At 32.7% G+C, this 19,554-nt stretch overlaps 3 protein-coding genes across 5 annotated transcripts; 2 read left to right on the top strand and 1 right to left on the bottom strand.

Annotated features, from left to right (window-relative positions):
• Positions 1 to 1,272: 1,272 nt before the first annotated feature.
• LOC140440383 (mitochondrial-processing peptidase subunit alpha) lies at positions 1,273 to 3,119 on the bottom strand. Its single transcript, XM_072530848.1, has one exon. The coding sequence runs from the start codon at positions 2,960 to 2,962 to the stop codon at positions 1,334 to 1,336; it is 1,629 nt and encodes a 542-aa protein (XP_072386949.1). The 5' UTR covers positions 2,963 to 3,119; the 3' UTR covers positions 1,273 to 1,333.
• A 134-nt stretch (positions 3,120 to 3,253) lies between these two features.
• On the top strand, positions 3,254 to 8,283 carry Spg7 (SPG7 matrix AAA peptidase subunit, paraplegin). The gene is made up of 4 exons (XM_072530847.1): positions 3,254 to 3,821; positions 5,532 to 6,192; positions 6,534 to 7,130; positions 7,620 to 8,283. The coding sequence occupies exons 1-4, from the start codon at positions 3,411 to 3,413 to the stop codon at positions 8,240 to 8,242; spliced, it is 2,292 nt and encodes a 763-aa protein (XP_072386948.1). The 5' UTR covers positions 3,254 to 3,410; the 3' UTR covers positions 8,243 to 8,283.
• Positions 8,284 to 8,844: 561 nt separating this feature from the next.
• On the top strand, positions 8,845 to 16,152 carry Prp40 (pre-mRNA processing factor 40). Of its 3 annotated transcripts, none has more exons than XM_072530850.1 (12): positions 8,845 to 9,194; positions 9,254 to 9,568; positions 9,961 to 10,100; positions 10,154 to 10,257; positions 10,766 to 10,855; positions 11,035 to 11,255; positions 11,366 to 11,530; positions 11,627 to 12,095; positions 12,494 to 12,723; positions 12,789 to 12,983; positions 13,677 to 13,904; positions 14,472 to 14,643. In XM_072530850.1, the coding sequence occupies exons 1-12, from the start codon at positions 9,192 to 9,194 to the stop codon at positions 14,499 to 14,501; spliced, it is 2,190 nt and encodes a 729-aa protein (XP_072386951.1). In that variant the 5' UTR covers positions 8,845 to 9,191; the 3' UTR covers positions 14,502 to 14,643. The 3 variants fall into 3 exon arrangements, with proteins under 3 accessions (XP_072386951.1, XP_072386950.1, XP_072386952.1); XM_072530849.1 differs by having other exon boundaries at positions 8,846 to 9,194; positions 14,597 to 16,152; XM_072530851.1 differs by having other exon boundaries at positions 8,846 to 9,023; positions 14,597 to 16,152.
• The last annotated feature ends 3,402 nt before the right edge of the window (positions 16,153 to 19,554 follow it).

The following is a 19,554-nucleotide window of genomic DNA, read 5'->3' on the forward strand; positions in this document are numbered from 1 at the left end:
ACTGGTTTACAAGACTGTTGATAATCCAAATTAAAAATTTTATGGATAATTTTTTTTTGGTTAATGAACACTTTGTTACTATCTACTGAGTTCCCGCACAAAATTACATTGTAGCACATGTGGCTGTAAGCAAGGCTATAATAAACGTTCATTAATGCCGAGATGGGTAGTGTGTTTTTAATTCTAGATATAGCATAAAAAGCTTTATTCAATTTCATGTTCACTGAATTCACTTGCTCTGACCATTTGAGATTACAATCAATGAATACACCCAAAAACTTTGTAGAGTGAGTGGAAGATAACATATTGTTTCTATCGTGGATGGTTAAGATATAGTCATATTTAGATGAGTTGTATGAATGAAATTTTAATATTAGTCTGTTCGCCCGCCAACAACGTATTTTCAACAATTTTAATAGGAAAATTATGAAAACTGGCAATAATTTATTATTCTGATTTTTAAAATGATTTAAAAAATTTTGTACAGGTGACGTAAAAGGGTTCTTACTAACAAATGCGTTAAAGCATGTAAACAACTTAAAAAAGATAAGCATACCAACAAAAACTGTTGCTGAACGTTCTAAAGCTTGTATGAAACGTAAAAAACAAATCAATGATAACATTAATGGTGCAAATATTGATATTAAAGAATTGCTTTTACAGCTGTATATAAATAAAATCAAATTTTTATATTCATTATGTACCACCGTGAATTTTTTTGTCTTAGGTGAGTATGACGATCGAGTATACCGCCTTACTTTAATAATTTTCAGTTTTTTCATTTATAAATGAACTTTTACCTGAAATTAGGTTTAGTTTAATAACCCTATCGCCATCTGTTGTAAATCTACAAAAACTAATGTTTATTGGCTTTCACTTTGAAACTATATAATAGAATATGGTTTTCCTCTAGATTTAACATGATATACACTTCAATGAAGCTGGCAAAAGGGCCTTATGTGCTTTGATATAAATAAATATTCATATTTCCTTAGATTTTCACCACCAGTGACTGAAAATGGGGTAAAAATATGCCTCACAGTTTATTTTAAATATTTAGTTAGAAGAAATAGTGCCAAAAAGCTTATAAAATAAAAATAAAAGAAGTTAAGGAAGTTATATAAATCACAGACCATACATACTATGTATGGTCTGTGATATAAATCACACACATCAAAAATATTAAACAAAGACTCACCTGCAATTAATGTAATTGTTTTTGTATAATTTTTTGGATTGTTATAAATAAAATAATAGAAATAAAATAGAAAATTACTCAAAAAAAGTGTTTTAATACATATTTTACAAATAATTTTACAATTAGTTATTTAATCTACCTAAACAATGACAACTTTCTACCATTAGGCATTCTACCTTCAGAGTCAATAAGTCCAGCTTGAATGTACTCTAAAGATGGCATTTTCCTGAGATCTCCTCTAGCTGCTACTGCAGGCTGTGTACTCAATAACCTCCTGGCAACTCTGACAATATCGTCTTTAGTGATTTTTTCTATTTCATTTATAAAATATTTAGGTCTTCTTCTTTGGCCTGAAGCAAGTACTTGTCTTCCAATATCTTCAAACATAACAGGCCTTGACTCTAGATTCATTAAAAGCATTGACTGCAGCTGTGTTTTAGCTCTTCTCAGTTCTTCATTTGTAATATTCTTCGGCATGTTCACTAATTCTTTTACTATAACTTCAACCATGTCTCTAACATGCGTAGGAGGTGCACTTGCATGTATACAGAAAAGACCACTATCAGAGTATGCATGGTTGCAAGCGGTTGCACTGTACATCCAATGATACCTATTTAAAACATTTGTGTATAGCCTGGTGTACATTCCTTTACCAGGGCCTCCAGCACTAAAAGAACCACCACCGCCCATCATTATATTAAGCACACAAGTTGCAATAAAGTCTTTATCTTGATGAGAACAACTTTCTAGTCCTACAACCACGTGAGACAGCACTGGAAGACCAGCAGAAGCAAACTGAGGGATTTCACATTCTTCATGTACTAGTCCTCCCGTGTATTGTGAAACACTTAAATCGACACTAATATCTTTAATAGCCTCAATATTACTAGTTTCATTCCAAATAGGTTTTATATCAACAAAGAATTTTTGTACCGCATCAACTAACTTTGAATGTTCCACACCTACACCAGCCACAACAATTCTTTTGGGAGTGTAATGGTTCTTTAAGTATGTCATAATCACATTTCTAGTAATTTTGTTAACATTTTCATATGGGCAAAGTTTTGGTAGTCCTAAAGTGTTGTCATTATAAGCCGCAGCATGAATCATATCCATAAGAATGGTTTCTTGTTCAGGTCTCATATTTAAAGTTTCTAATTCAAAATTTATTGCTTGTTTTGCATTTAATAACTCTTCAGATGTTATATTTGGTCTCAAAGTAGCTTCTGCCAGTAGCTGAATAACATCATTCAACCCTGATGTGTATGCAGAAGCAGCATATATGAAAGTGTCCCTAGAAGCCTGACTGTCACAAATGCCCCCATGTTTCTCCAATTTATTGATCATTTCATCTTTGTCTGGGTAAAATTTGGTTGAATTAAATGCTAGTTTTTCCAAAAAATGTGATATACCGCTGGGATAAGCCACTTCATACCTTGATCCTGAGTCTATAACAACACCTACTGTACAGAAAGCACCAAATCTGTTTTCGGACGCCACTGTTAAGCCATTGGACAGGATAGTTACCTTCGTTTTTTGATCTTCCTCTTTAAAATTCGCATATACAGCTTGTGGTAGTCCTTTTACAGCTTCACTCATTGGAGGCATGTCAGTTACTTTGGATTTTGCCACCCCTGTTAAATCATTGCGTTCTGTTGATGTATATTGTTTGGCTAGACAATATTCTACACTTTTCGATGCATTCCATAACTGATTCTTTGGTAATAGCGCTCTGGTTAATTTATAGCCTGTCTGTAACGCCATTTCTTGACTAAGCTAGTTCTTGGTTTAGACAGTTAAGTTAATACATTAATTATTGTGGTGTGTAATTTCATCCAAACAAAACTAAATCAGGAATATTTTAAAACTAGCACACTTTTTACCACTTTAAAGGACCACCACACAAAATAGCTGTCAGATCTCAAAGTAACAAAATGACAAGAAACAGCCTTGGTCTTTATCCTACTAATTAACAGCTACCAGGATGATGAAACAAAATCGAATATTGTTAAATATTTTTAGACGTAAATAAGCCTTTTTGCATATATAATTTATGCTGCACAACAAAATATAGAACAGTTTCGTTTATTTAAATTATGAACTTTGCATTTATTTTGATAATATCATAAAAATTATATTTGAAATGTACAAAATACTGTCATATTTGGAAGAATGCCATAACCTACAACCCAGCTGAAGATGAAAAATAAATATGTACCTTTTAAATTCGCTCTTTTCTATTCGAAGTGGTATTTGTCATGGTCTAAAAAGGCCATCTATTTACAGTAAGTTTCCTCAATGTTCCAATTTGTATCATAGTTCGAAATCAATTAAAATAATAAACCGAGAATATGCTGCCGTTCAGTCTTTACTCAAAAGATCCGGATTACAAGATATTTCACATCTTTCTAAACATTTAAACTCAAGAGATTTCCATTCTTCTCCAAAATATGATCAAACACCAAACCGAACTCCTCCAGGAAGCTCCGGGAGGCCCCCGGAAAAAGATGACGATAAGGATAAAATCCCTTCTTTGCTGGCAAAGGCCTTTTTATGGATGCTGACAGCCTATATGTTAATTGCAATAATATCTCTTATGTTTCCTGGTACCAGCCAACCAGAGGTAAGTAACTGTCAGGATGAATATTTCGAATTTAAACAAAAGTATAATTTTATGTATAAATGGGTCATATTTGTTGTAACTATCAAGATAATTTTTATTGCATTAAGGTCAATTTCTATTTTTCAACGTAATTTTGCCAATTCAGATTCCAACTCTGTTTTTGAGAGGAAAATGAATGTTATGAAGACATAAGATTCAAATTACATGTAATTGTTATTTTTTAGTAAAAAATCTCTTTTCACTAGTAATATATAAACAAATGGCTTATTTGAATGGATAGTATTATCAAAGAATATAGACATATTCTTTGGTATTATTATAGTATCTTTTAGGACATTAATGTTAAAAAATACTGACAAAAATAAGCAGAAAAATAACAGAAAATGAATAATTTTTCCATTATAAATAGTTTTTGAACTGTGATATAGAATAGAGGTATATTTTCAAAAGACAAAATAGTGCAAATGCAACAAAATTCTTAAAAGAAACCAAATAAACCTATATATACAATGGCATATTACAGGGTGCAACATCAAAAGGTTATGTAGCAATTTTCAAATTTCTAGAACTGTTCCTTCAAGAATAACAAAGAGGTATAAGAATGTGAGAAGAAAAAAACTTATTGACTCCCAAATTCATTACGATTCTTCCTTAAACCAAGGTGAACCTATTTACCAGGTTTGAAGGCACTAGGATATTTGTTTTATGAGTTCTACTTCAAGAGAATGAGAAATTAATGGAATATGAGAAGAAGGCGAAGCTATTTACCTTAAAATCAATAGATATAACAAGGGAAATCAAGTTTTAGGACTGTTCCTTCAAGAAAAAAAGTAAAGCAAGGGAATATAAAAAGAAAAATAATTGCTATTAAGGTCAAATTCAATAGAGTTCTTCTTTATTCAAAGGGGAATCTATATACCAAGTTTGAAGACTCTAGTGATTTCCCTTTAAGACTTTTCCTTCAAGAAAAAGAGCAAGCATTAGAACAAGAAGAAAGACATATTGATTTCAAATTCAATACAGTTTTTCCTTACACCAGAGGAACCTATGTATCAAGTTTAAAGACTAGGATATTTCCTTTAGGTTTTTGCTCTTAAAGATAACTGAAACAATGGTATAGTGAGAAGAAAAAGATCTATTGATTAATAATATTTACCAATTTTGAAGTGTCTAGACCTTTTTTTTAAAGAAACACAAAAGGCATGAGAAGATGAGAAAAACCTATTAACCCCAAATAAAATGGGATTTATCCTTAAACCAAAAGGAACCTAGTTACCAAATTTTGAGGACTCCAGGAATTTTTTTGGGACGTTTAAGACCTGTCCCATTATCAATAGAATAGAATAGAGGTATAATGTAATTTTTAAAATGTTCTATCATTCTTTATTTCAGGATTTAGACAAGATGTAGCATTCTCAAATGTAACAAAAGATCTACATATCTTAGTTTATTTGATTTGCTTCTGTTGCTTTTCTATTTTTGATGTTTAATTGTAAAGTGTTTAATTGTGTGATTGATTAAAAAAATGTTAGATATTAAAAAAACAAAACTAGTTTTAACATATGCCTTTTTTAAGCCATTTTATTTGTGACATTGTTTTTTATCTTACATTTAGCAATTTTAAGTTCATCAAGCTCCTGACTTGTTTATTATAATTCAACAAAGATTGTTTTCCCACAGTACTACTACTTTTTTTTTTTATTTTTACAGGTAGTACGCTATGTGTCATGGAATGAATTTCTATACCAAATGTTGGCAAAGGGAGAAGTGGAGAGAATAATAGTGAGACCAGACATTGAGATTGTAACAATTGTACTCCATGAAGGCGCCGTAGTAAAAGGAAAGAGGGTTGAAAATAGAACTTACCATATGAATGTAGTAGATGTCAACAAATTTGAAGACAAACTGAGGGAAGCAGAAAGACGCTTAGGAATTACTGATGGTGTACCTGTCATATACGAAAGAAACACTGATACAGCTGGCAAATTATTAATTTCTTTATTGATTGTTGGTCTTTTGATATCGTTCTTGGCAAGAAGTAAAAGTATTCGTCCTCCAATCAGCATGGATTCAATAACTCAGCTAGGTCGAGCAAAATTCACACTGGTAGATCCTCTAAAAGGTCCAGGAAAAGGAGTACACTTTTCAGATGTAGCTGGGTTGAGGGAAGCCAAATTAGAGGTCATGGAGTTTGTTGATTATTTAAAGAGACCTGAACACTATAAAATGTTGGGAGCCAAGGTACCCAAGGGGGCTCTTCTATTAGGACCCCCTGGTTGTGGAAAGACAATGTTGGCCAAAGCAGTTGCTACAGAGGCTAATGTTCCGTTCTTGTCAATGAATGGATCCGAATTTATCGAGATGATTGGTGGTAAGTATGGTTTTTGAAATTTTAGTTAAGATAATGTTGTATCAGAATTATAGTTTAGCACAAATTTAACTCAAGGTTATTAGAGAATTAGAATTGCTAGAATTGCTTTATTTAATACTAAAATATAAACTGATCCATAATGAAAACTTTTTTTATATAAATAGAAACATATTCTAATTCATCAAGTCGTCTAGAGTTACATGTTAAGCATATGTTTCAATTCACATTTGAAAAAAATATTTTTATTTCTCAAGGATTGTGGACTTTTTGGCTGGTGTTTTATTGAAATACATTATTTTACTGGTTTATGCATAAAATTATATTCTTTCAAATATTTTTAGGTCTCGGTGCAGCTAGAGTGAGAGACTTGTTCAAAGAAGCCAGAAAACGCTCTCCGTGCATTATTTACATCGATGAAATCGATGCTGTAGGACGCAAGCGCAGTGGTAGATTAGGAGCCGAAGGTATTAGTGGCGAAAGCGAGCAAACTCTCAATCAATTGCTGGTGGAAATGGACGGAATGGCCAGCAAGGAAAACGTGATAATGTTAGGTAGCACCAACAGACCGGATATCCTAGACAAAGCTTTACTGCGTCCAGGCAGATTTGACCGGCATATACTTATCGATTACCCCGATCTCGTCGAAAGGAAGCAGATATTCGAACAACATCTGAAAGGAATAGCTTTGGAGCAGACTCCCGATACGTATTCCAAACGGCTGGCCTATCTGACACCCGGATTTAGCGGTGCCGATATTGCCAACGTTTGTAATGAAGCTGCTCTTCACGCTGCTCGTTTGAAGAAGAAGAAAGTCGAAAAGGAAGATCTGGAATACGCGGTAGAACGTTTGGTAGGCGGGACAGAAAAACGTAACCATGCTATGTCGCCTCAAGAAAAGAGAGTTGTCGCTTATCACGAATCCGGACATGCTTTAGTAGGTAAGTGTGTAATGTATTATAACGGGATATGAAATAGGCGGTTCGATTTATTTCACTATTTGTTTACTTATACAATTGCTTCTTAAAACTATATTTAGACTGATCCTAAAACTAAAAGTAGTAAATTTTACAGTCAAATCTGTCTAGCTTGATGACAACTCACGTTGAAGTTTTGGGACCTATCTCAATTGGGTTTCGAATGTATTTCTACTACAGTTCGGGCTTACCCCGCAATATATTTATAACCGTTTTTTCTTTGTCGTTTTTAAGTCTAGATTTCAGCTAAGTCACTGTTGTTAAATTACCTTGTAGATTTCCTTTTGGGTGCATTGGTTCTTTAGACAGTTCTCCAAGTTTGTCGCCAAAGTATAATTTTTATATTGTTTTATTCAATTCAAGCTAGTTACTTTATATATTAATGTGAAATTGTCTAGTTTTTAGGGCTGGATTATGTAATTTCTTATCTGATTTGTCACAATTTTGTTTTAGGTTGGTTGCTGGAACACACTGACGCACTTCTAAAAGTAACAATTGTCCCTAGAACAAGTTTAGCCCTCGGTTTCGCACAATATATCCCGAGGGATCAAAAGTTGTACACCAAAGAAGAGTTATTCGACAGAATGTGTATGATACTCGGAGGCCGAGCTGCCGAAGCTGTAGTTTTTAATAGAGTGACCACTGGAGCCCAGAACGACCTCGAAAAAGTTACAAAAATGGCTTACGCTCAAGTAAAAGAGTTCGGCATGAACGAAAATATCGGTCTAGTGAGTTTTCCCGAACAAGAAGAAAAAGATTTAGGACGGCGACCTTACAGTAAAACCTTAACTAACCTCATAGATGCCGAATCGAGAACCTTAGTAGCTAGAGCGTACCAGCACACCGAGAACGTTTTGCGAAAAAACAGGAAAATGTTGGAGGCTTTAGCTGAGGCTTTGCTGGTCAAAGAAACTTTAAATTACGACGATGTCGAAAAGTTGCTTGGTCCTCCGCCGTTCGGTAGGAAAAAGTTAATCGAACCTGCGGAATTTGAAGAAAATCTTAGAAAAGATGCTGGTGATTACGCTACTCCAAAATCAGAAAATAATTCGACTGTAACATCTACGAAATCTTAGTTTTTTTTTATAGTTTAAATAATATAGTGTTTGACAAAAAATTGTTTCTTTTTTTATAAACCTTCCTGAAATTTCACAAATATACAAATATACTTGTGTTGGTGGCAAGTACAGTACAATTAATTAATACATTAATAGAGCCTTCGCTCTATGTATTTTAAAGTTTACGCTACTGTGACAAACGAACTACTGCAATGTTGCCGTTTAGATACAGTTTTTCTCGACGTATTTTAAATGAGTACATTTTCTTCTAAATTCTATGACGCTAAATTTGATACATTGCGAAATATTTAGAAGTCATATAAATACTTTAAAACTATAGTATATTTTTAAATAATTATATCTTGCTTATATGAAACATTCTTTTAATTTCAACAAATATTAGTCAATGTACAATATTTTTAGAACCTTGGAATTTGGCATATACGCTAGATTAAGTTGAGCACATTTTACAGGACATATTTTGGTATTTAAATGCTTGGTTTATGTAATAAATTAATATGCTTTTTTATAAGTTTATAATAAGTAAGATTATAATCTTACTAGGAACAACATTTGTTTCTATGCTATAATAACACTCGCGGCAACATTGCACGATTGACATATGACATTGGCATATGTAAATGCAATTTAAGGACAATTTCTTTCAAAAATGCTAAAATGTGAAGTTTTATAGGCTATTAAAAAACAACATCAAATGAATCAAAGCCTATAAAACAGCCTAATTTGTGCTACGCTTAAGAACTAACCTTATAGAAATACTGAGGCCGTTGACAATAACGTAATACTGTGACTTTGTGTTTGCATGTTTGATTTGCCGATTTCGAATTGTTTTTGTGCTTTATTTTTGCAAAGATAAACCGTAAAAGTGCTAATAAACTTTCGGAATAGTTAGCATGCTCAATTAATCACATCCATACCGTAGTTGCTTTTGTATAATTTGAAGAATATGGTAATTAAAAGACAAACCTTTAGGTTATGTTACGCCAACTAAGCTTGCATTATTTTTAGGATCCAGGTCTTCCACCGCAATCATTCGTAGCCCCGCCGGGTATAGGAACTCCTCCGTTACTACCGCAAGTTCCGATTCCTGCGCCTATCGCAGGACTCTCACCGTTTTCTCCCATGATTCCATCATTTACTGTTCCGCCTCCCGGTTTTAACAACTTCGGACCTCCTGGAGTTGTGCCTGCAAATGTAGCGCCCATCGTGCCGGGAAGCGAATGGAGTGAACATAAAGCTCCTGATGGGAGAACCTACTACTATAACTCTGTTACCAAACAGAGTTCATGGCAGAAACCAGATCAGTTAAAAACACCTGCTGAGGTAAGCAATAAATATTATATGTTTTTTTGCTAGTTAGCCAATAAAGTAAGTATATTGATTGTTGACTAAAACAACAAAAATAGGAAATAGATGTGTCATTTACTTTTATTTAAGTTAATCGAAAGTTGTTTATATTACAATGTAAAAATTAATTATTTAGGTTAATTCAGAATTCCAGAATTGGAAGTATGTTTGACAGGCTTTATTGCTGAAAGCTACTGGATTTGTGCTTTGTTAATTTAGGTTTTTACTTGTGTAGGGTAGATAGTCAACACTTTTAGTGGCTTTATGTTAGGAAATTTCCTTCTTTTATCTCACAAACTAGCAGATAAAGTCCTCTGGAACATTTGTGGATTCTACAGATTGTTTATAGTAATACTAATTAATTTTAGTTACTGTTATCACAATGTCCGTGGAAAGAATATACAGCAGATAATGGAAAGATCTACTACCATAATGTAAATTCAAAGGAGTCACGCTGGACTGTACCTCCAGAATTGGAAGAAATTAAGAAGAAAATTGCAGCTGAAGAGTAAGTACATCAATACTGACTCTATTCTTCATTCAATAATTTACAATTTTTAGCATAAAACCTTCTTCTGGAACTGTCACACCAAGAGAGGTAAACAGTCCAGTGCCTGTTTCACAACCTGTTGTATCAGCAGGTTCCACAGGACCGAATTCACCAAGTAAGTACAAGAAATTCAATGCTTTTATTAAGATTAATTTAAGTGCTCCATCTCTCTTTTTAAAATATATAAAATTACATGATAAGATGTTGTGAAAAGGGTAACACTTTCAAAACTAGTCATTGTTTAATAAGCTGAAGATAAACTGGACAAATGAAGTACTTGGGACATATTGTAGCAAGTAATGGTGTAACAGCTGATCCTGAAAAACTTGCAGCAATTAAGGATTGGCCCGTACCAAGAGATAAACACGAAATTAGAAGTTTTCTTGGTCTGTGTACATATTACCGACATTTGTCAAAGGATTTGCCAACATTTCTGACTTTTAACAACATTGAAGAGTGTTAATTATATAGATAAATAATTATTCGAAAAATGACATGAAAGTAACATTTTTTAAGGAATACAACTTATGAAGTCTTATATATTGTAAGTTTTAGTTCTTGTTGATAATATTTTTTCCATTAATAAGAACTACCAAAGTTATTTTAATTTTATTTTATTTTAGCTGCAAGCCCAGGTGGAAAAAGTGCCCTAGAAGCTGCCATGGCTGCTACTTTGGCAGCTATTTCTTTGCCTAATCCACCTGCTAAATCAGGTAAGTGGTTTCACAATTACTTAACTTATTTTTGTCCAAAGTGACATTAGATTAGAATAAAGTGACATTATTTGATAACTATTACTGTCTTGTCAGTGACAAGGTTAACATACTTTAACTAAAGATTGGTACTACTCTTAAGTTTCCAGCGAATTAATGCAGCGTTTTCTTTTTATTAGATGAAGATTCCAGTACTCCCCAAGCTGAAGTTTCAAAAGAGTCTCGTACCTCAACTCCTGAGCCAAAAGTATTTACCAATAAGAAAGAAGCAACTGAGGCATTTAAGGAACTTTTGAAAGAGAAAAATGTTCCTTCGAACGCCAGCTGGGAACAGTGTGTCAAGATTATATCATCAGATCCTAGGTATGAGACCTTCAAGAAGTTAAATGAGAAAAAACAGGTATGATATTCAGTTTTGATAAGTAACTTTTTTTTATAAGTGGAGTCTTATTTTGTCACAAATATTGATAAAAAAATAAAATAATAAGGCATATTATTTATTTCTTTAAGGTTTTTAATGCATACAAAACCCAAAAACAAAAAGACGAAAAAGATGAACAAAGGCTAAAGTCTAAAAAATATAAAGAACAGCTGGAGGAGTTCCTTCTTACTACTGACCTTATATCTTCAACCACTAAATATTACAGATGCGATGAACTATTCAGTACAAAGGAGGTAACATTTTTAATCTAGTTTTTCAAAAACATTTTTTTTGCTGCTATGCTTTTATTTCTAAAGAAACTTTTGCATAAACTATTTTTTTATGTGCAGGTATGGCAAAATGTTAACGACCAAGACAGAAGAGATATCTATGATGATGTCATGTTTTCGTTAGCCAAACGTGAAAAAGAAGATGCCAAGAATCTGAAAAAGCGTAACATGAAGAAACTCTCTGAGGTTTTAGAATGTATGACCAAAATTAACTTTGATACCACTTGGAGTGAGGCCCAGGTGTCTCTATTGGAGAACAGCACTTTCAAAAATGACGTAAATCTGCTCGCCATGGACAAAGAAGATGCCCTTATAGTTTTTGAAGAACATATCAGGGTGTTAGAGAAAGAATATGCTGAAGAGCGAGAACGAGAAAAGAGGAGAATGAAGAGACAATGTAGGAAAAACAGGGATCAATTTCTATCTCTTTTGGATCACTTACACGAAGAAGGGAAATTAACTTCGATGTCACTTTGGGTGGAGTTGTATCCAATTATATCCGCGGATATTCGGTTTTCTGCTATGTTAGGTAAGATTCTTTCTATTTCTACATAATTTACTGACAAATTAATAGGTATACTGATAATAGGGTAGTCATAGGGGCCCAAATATAGTTCTAGCTTAATGTTTGGCTTCTTTAAATTATATTTATTGGAATTTCTCCTTTCTAATCTCTACTGCTGGAGTCTAATACATGTGTTCAATGAAGTTTCAACCATTCTGTGTCCAAAAATTTCTATTCTGATCATTAGAGAAGTAGTTTCAGACTATTGGTCTTCATCACCTTGTCAAAATTACATATACAAAGCATTTTAAAAGAAATGTTAAATAAATCTTCAGGGCCTGACTTACACTCCCATTAGTTATGTCATTTCATGCATTAAAATATCATAGGACAGGATGGAATTCATTTTTTCTTTTTTTTAGGTCAGAATGGTTCAACTCCTTTAGACCTCTTCAAATTTTATGTCGAAGATCTGAAGGCTCGGTTCCACGACGAAAAGAAAGTAATCAAAGACATTCTCAGAGAAAAAGCCTTTGAAGTGCAAATCGATACCAGTTTCGATCAATTTGCTACTGTCATCTGCGAAGACAAGAGGTCAGCTGCGTTAGATGCTGGAAATGTGAAACTGACATACAATTCCTTCCTAGAAAAGGTAAACAAACTCTTTAGATATTAGTGAATTACAATTTATTATTTAATATGTTTTTTTTTATCTAGGCTGAAGTGAAAGAAAAAGAGAGACTGAAAGAGGAGAGTAAACGGATGAAGAAGTTGGAAACCAATTTGAAGGAACTCTTGAAAGAGATGAATATCGATTTCGAATTGCCTTGGGAGGAGATTAAGGTAAAATTGGAAAAGGAGGAGGAATATTTAGCATTTGAATCTGACAGTGAAAGACAAAGAGTCTATAGGGTAAGTAAAAAATAATTTATAATTCCTCGCATTCTGGTATCTTTATTATATTTTTCTTCTGTTATTGTATTTTTTATTCTTTTTGGTTTATATTGAATAGCTTTCTTCTTATTTTTTTTGCAACTTCATGACTCCCACTACTTGTTTTGCATATTCTACCCCATATTTGTGTTTTCTTGATACGTGATTCTGTTTCTATTGATTTGATTATCATCATTTCCTTGTTATTTCTGCTTATTTTAATTTTTCTTGATTTCCACATTCATTTTTATCCTGCTTCCACGTTACTTTGCATTCCATTGCTTTTTCTTCTTATTTATTAAGGCTTCCTACTTATTTCTTGATTCCTCTTCACTCCGCTTTCCTTTTATCTTACTCTGTCTTTTGCTTTCTAACCCTTTTTCTGGTTTCTCTTGCTTCCTTGTGCTTTTTTTGCTTTTACTTATTTCTCACATTAATTTTTATATTGCCTCCACGTTACTTTGTACTCCTTTTCCTCTGGCTTCATTTTTATTCCTGTCTTTATCTCTCTTTTCCTTATTCCTTTGTTTTTATTCACTACCCTTTTGCTTGATTCCTATCAATTCCTCTTCCCTCCTGCTTTATTTTCATCTCCTGATCCCTTTATTTTCTTTTTATATCGTATTTTTACTTCAAACTCTAAACAAATCAACAATTTAAAAATAATTTCAGGAATTCCAACATGAAATGGAGGAATCTTGCAGCCATCACCATTCCCGTTCCAAGAAGTCCAAGAAAAAGAAGAAGAAGGTGTACAAATCGTCTTCGAGCGATTCCGATAGTGATAAACATAAGAAGTCCAAACACAAATCGAAAAGCCCCACTCCCTATTCCGAAGACAGCGCCGACGAATATCGGAAGAAGAAATCGAAGAAAAAGCATAAGAGGAAAATGTCTCCTGTAAGTGAATGATCGTTATTAATTGTAATATTAAGGAAATAAAATTTTGACAAAGGTTTAAATGAGTGGCTTGTAGAGATTTTTAAATTGTTTGATTGATTTTACTGAATTAAAATCTGATCTTTAAAATAGGATATTTTTGACAATTAATTTTTTTTTTCAAAATTGTTATACGAGGGTAGGGTGCAAAGTATAGGTACCTTACAAGTAAAAAATGAATATTTTGTATCTAGTGTTAAAGAATTTAGTAGATACGTAAACAGACACGTTTAGAACGATACAAAAATGAACTAATTTTTGGAATGAATGACAAGCAAAGGTACAGTAAACGAAGATTGGACACTGAAGATCAAAATCTTGCACTATGACTATAAAAATGAAGGAATAGAGTGAAAAACTGATAAATTAATTTGTTTTGATAAATTATTTAGATAAAAAAATAGTATTTATGTAAATATTGATGTGTTCCTTATGATCTTTTATCTATCAGATGTAAATCTTCGTAAAAAATGCAATAAAATTTTGTAACACTCGAAATTTAACCGAATTTTTCTAATTTTAATTTAGTCTCGAAGTAAAACCTTCAAGAAAGAATAGTTGTTAAAATTGCCGACGAAGAGAATCACTTTAAACTTATACTCTTAATAACAGTAGCGGTAAGGCAGCTAATGGATTTTTTTGAACTTCTACAGAACACCCCGCCCGAAAAGTACGTCAGTCGAGGCGAGTCCGAAGGAAGGAGGGGCGAAATGAGCGAGACGGAATTAGAGAAACAGAGGGCGCTGCTGTTGGCCAAACTAAACGAGAGTGATTGACCGAGGCGGAGTTATTTGGTTTGATACGTTGACTGCGTTACGGAAATCGCGTTCTTTGACTTAACTAAGTTACACATTCCGAGAAATATGTTATTAATTATTTATTTGTATTAAATACCTCCGGGAATAAGTTATATTCATTATAGAATTGCGTTACAAGTCTCCGGGTATATGTAACGTTAATTACTTATGAGCAATCGAACGATAAGGTAGTTGAAATGAAAGGATAAACGTTAAATATTTCTGGGGTATGTAGTATAAATTATTTAATTGCATTCAATTTGTCTGTAAAGAGTTATTTCATTAAAATTTTGTGTTCCCGGAAACTTCTAACGGTAATTATTGATAAATAATTGGATGGTAAGCGTTAGATATGTCCGGGAATGTTGTTTTAGTCATTGATTTGGGTTATAAGATCCTTTTTTATGGATTTGAGTTACATATCTTTGGGTATATGTAGTATAAATTATTTATTTGCATTATTTTCCTCTGGCAAAAGTTATTAACGTAAATATTTGCGTTACGAACTTCCGAAAATGTCTAACGGTAAATATTGATGACTAATTGGGTGGTAAGCGTTACATATGTCAGGGCATAAGATATATTAGTCAATGATTTGAGCTTAAAGCCCTTTTCTTATGGATTTGTGTTACGTATCTCTGGGGATATGTAGTATAAATTATTTATTTGCATTAAATCCATCTGAAAAAAGTTGTTTAATTAAAAATTTGCGTTACAAACTTCTGGGAATTTCTAACGTTAATTATTGATGAGTAATAGGATGATAAGCGTTACATATCTCTGGGGATAAGTTATTTTCGTCATTCATTTGAGCTCTAGGGTCCTTTTTATGGATTTGCCTTTCATATCTCTGGTTACATGTAGTATAAATTATTTATTTGCAATAATTTCCTATGGTAAAATTTATTTAATTAAAGATTTGTGTTAGAAATTTCCGGTAATGTCTAATGTTAATTAATGATGAGTAATTAGATGATAAGTGTTACATTATCATGCTATAAGTTACTTTAGTCAGTGATTTGAGCTGTAGGCTCCTTTTTCAATGATTTACGTTATATATCTCTGGCTGGATATATGTAATATAAATTATTTATTTGCATGAAATTCTTCTGGCATAAGTTATTTAATGTGTTTTATATATCCCCGGAGGTAAGTATTGTCAAAATAAATGATCTCTTTTTTGATACGTCTCACATGTTATACATATAAACGTCCGAAATAGTTCATAAGATTTAGTATCACAACATTTAAGTTTAATACCGTCGAGGACCTGTAACGCAGTCAAAGTGTCAAAGAACGTTTTTATCGCATGACAGTGATTTTACTTCTGTTTAAGTATATTATGGACAACACTTTTAGGTATTTTAATTATAAACTTACATTGTACGCAATAAAGTGTAAGATTTTCTGAATTTCCCATTGTTTTCTATATTTTGTTTAACTGAAACTTCTTTATACGAATGTATTTTTGATTGAATTCTATCAATTACAGTGTATATATCCCCGGAGGTAAGTATTGTTAAAAATCAATGATCTCTCATTTTGATACACCTTATAAGTTATATAAACGTGCGAAATAGTTCATAAGATTTGGTACTAAAACATGTAAGTCTAATACATACCGCCGAGGACCCGTAACGCTGTCAAAGTGTCAAAGAACGTTTTTATCGTATGACAGTGATTTAACTTCTGTTTAACTATATTATGGGCAATACCTTTATATACTTTAATTATAAACTTACATTATACGGAATAAAGTGTATGATTTTCAGAATTTATTGTTGTTTTCTATTTTTTGTTTAATTTTCTATATGAAACGCCTTTATAGGAATGTATCTTTAATTCAATTCTATTAATTACAATAGAAAAATTGTTATAAGGTATTATCGCATATATAGAGAGCTATTTACGTTATTCTTTAAATTTCTTAAGAGAAGGATGTCCTATATATCCCCGGAAGTAAATATTGTCACAATGTATTTTGATACATCTCACAAGTTATAAATATAAACGTGCTAAATAGTTCATAAGATTTGGTACCACAACATTTAAGTATAATACATACCGCCGAGGACATGTGACGCAGTCAAAGTGCCAAAGAACGTTATTATCGCATGGCAGTGGTTTTACTTCTGTCTAAATATATTATGGACAACACCTTTAGGTAATTTAATTATAAACTTACATTGTACGCAATAAAGTGTATGATTTTCCGAATTTCTTGTCGTTTTTTATTTTTTGTTTAATTTTCTAACTGAAACGCCTTTATACAAATATATCTTTGATTGAATTCTATCAATTACAATAGAAAAATTGTTATAAGGTATCGCATATATACACTGCTATTTGTTATTCTTTAAATTTCTTAAAAGAAATGTGTTGTATATATCCCCGGAGGTAAGTATTGTTAAAAATCAATGATCTCTCTTTTTGATACAATTTACAAATTATGTAAATGTGCAAAATAGTTCATAGGATTTAGTACCACAACATGTAAGTCTAATACATACCGCCGAGGACCTGTAATGCAGTCAAAGTGTCAAAGAACGTTTTTATCGCATAACAGCGATTTTACTTCTGTTTAACTATATTATGGACAACACCTTTTAGTATTTTTATTATAAACTTACATTGTACGCAATAAAGTGTATGATTTTTTGAATTTCTCGTCGTTTCCTATTTTTTGTTTAATTTTCAAACTGTAGCTTTTATAGCAGATCTGACGAAGCAGCTAGGACTTGCATAATAGGCAAGGGAAGATGTATAATAAGCCAATTAGCTGAAATACGGGCGGCGTAGATCAGAAGGCTTCCTGAGGGAAAAAATATGGTGTTTGTTAGACAATATCCATCGGTATTTATTCGTAAAAGAAGATACTATAAAAAACATGTGGCAGTTAATTTTGAAGAAAAACTTTTGCTGAAACAAAATCAGTATGATGCTAATTACGCTAATCGAGTAAGATTTGCTACATAAGGTCAGTAACTTTGAAAACGTTGTGTTTAGTGATTAAAGTCAATGTTCATTTGAACGGATACGTCAACAGGGAGACTTTTCGTTGTAGCACAAAGGAAAATCCAAAACAGATACGTCAGCGATCGATTTATCGTTCAAAAGTATAACAAGTCAGTGTTTACATGAACACGAACGTAGGAGAACATTCTTTGTAAATACTGAATGTTACTGTAAAATGCTACATTACAATATCCAACGCAAGAACATGATTCCAATATAGAGTCACTTTAGAAATAAGACATTAACAGGCCTCCCTGGAAATCTGATCCCATTCCTCTTGGCTATTTTCTGTGAGGACACCTGAAACAAATCGATAAAACTAAAGCAATCGGGGTAATGTACCAATTTTTGTTCGAGATTAGAGCATTTTTCTGACGGATATTCTCAAGTTAAAGTTGGTTTCATGTAATCGAATGTTACAATAAAGTCGTCCCAGGAACGCAACTCAGCAATATTGGCAATACCATTTTAAAATTGTATACTTTAAAATGTATAATATATGTCTGAAATATCAATATAAATGAGTCAGATAAAATTAAACTAGTAGAAGAATTTTTCAGCAAGTAACAAAAAACAAAATTTGTTTAATGAATGTTTTGTATTTTGAGAACGATTTCCGAAATGGAAATTGAAACGTCAAAGAATAAACTTAATTTTAACGTAAATTGTGGCTTATTGCCAATAAAAATAGTAATTTTTTGTTTAACTATTAAAGTCTTTATGCAGTTTTTGCACAACCTGTATATCCCGTGCAATTGCGGAATGAAAAAAGAAACGAGTCATGATTAGGTCATATTAAATCATATTAGTTATGATCAGGTAAGTGCATTAGGCTTTATATAAAGCTTTATATATAAAAAACTACCAATTTTTTTTTTAATTTTTATTTAAATATATTTTTTTTTAACAAAAAGAGAAATCAAACGATTTCTACCTGGCGAAACCGAATTCAAATTTTTACCACTGCGCTTCCTAAAACTTGCGAAGCAAACAGCTTGATGAATTACTCGACAAGGGCGGCGGGCGAACTTTCGACACCAAATTGTCTTTGTACCTGGGGTAATCGAAGGGTCAAATTTTATTATAGGAAATTTCGACACCGCGGCGTAAAGCAGGTAGGTAGGTAATTAGCGGCGATGGACATTTGCACCCAAGCAGGACAAGCGGGTTTTCGCAATATTTATTGTCACGGCGGGGGGCGTGGCACTTGTGTACTTGTGACTAAATTATTTCAGTTGTAATTTATTTCTTGTTTGACGTTGACTTGTGCACGTATACGGATATTTAAAAAATGAGTTTGATAAAAAGTTCCCGTGGTCGAGATTTATTAGTGGTGGAGCATCATTCGTTCTCGAAACAGAAAGTGTTAAAAAGCGGCGAGATATTTTGGCGCTGCATCCAAAGAAACACTAAGTGTTCCGCAAAAGTGTTTACAATAGACTGTGAGGACCTCACCATCACAAGAAGTGATTTGGTACATAATCATGAAGCCGATCCAAAAAAGCTTGAAGTAAAGATGGTAACCAATGCATGTAAAAGAAAAGCCCAAGAGGACATATCGGAAAAGCCTGCCAAAATTACAAGAACTGCTGTTGCTAAGTGTGATGCCAATTTGCTGACGGTTCCTGACATAGCTAGCATAAGAAAGAACATTTACAACTGTCGTCGTAAACTGTTACCAGGTCCGTTACCAAGAAGCATATCAGAAGTCCATAACGCGGTTAGTCCTTATTCTCCTAAAACCTGTCGCAATGAAATTTTTTTGTTTTTAAATCATCCTGAATTAAATGTAATTGTAT

Source organism: Diabrotica undecimpunctata, chromosome 4 (assembly GCF_040954645.1).
Source record: "Diabrotica undecimpunctata isolate CICGRU chromosome 4, icDiaUnde3, whole genome shotgun sequence".
Taxonomy (NCBI): domain Eukaryota; kingdom Metazoa; phylum Arthropoda; class Insecta; order Coleoptera; family Chrysomelidae; genus Diabrotica; species Diabrotica undecimpunctata.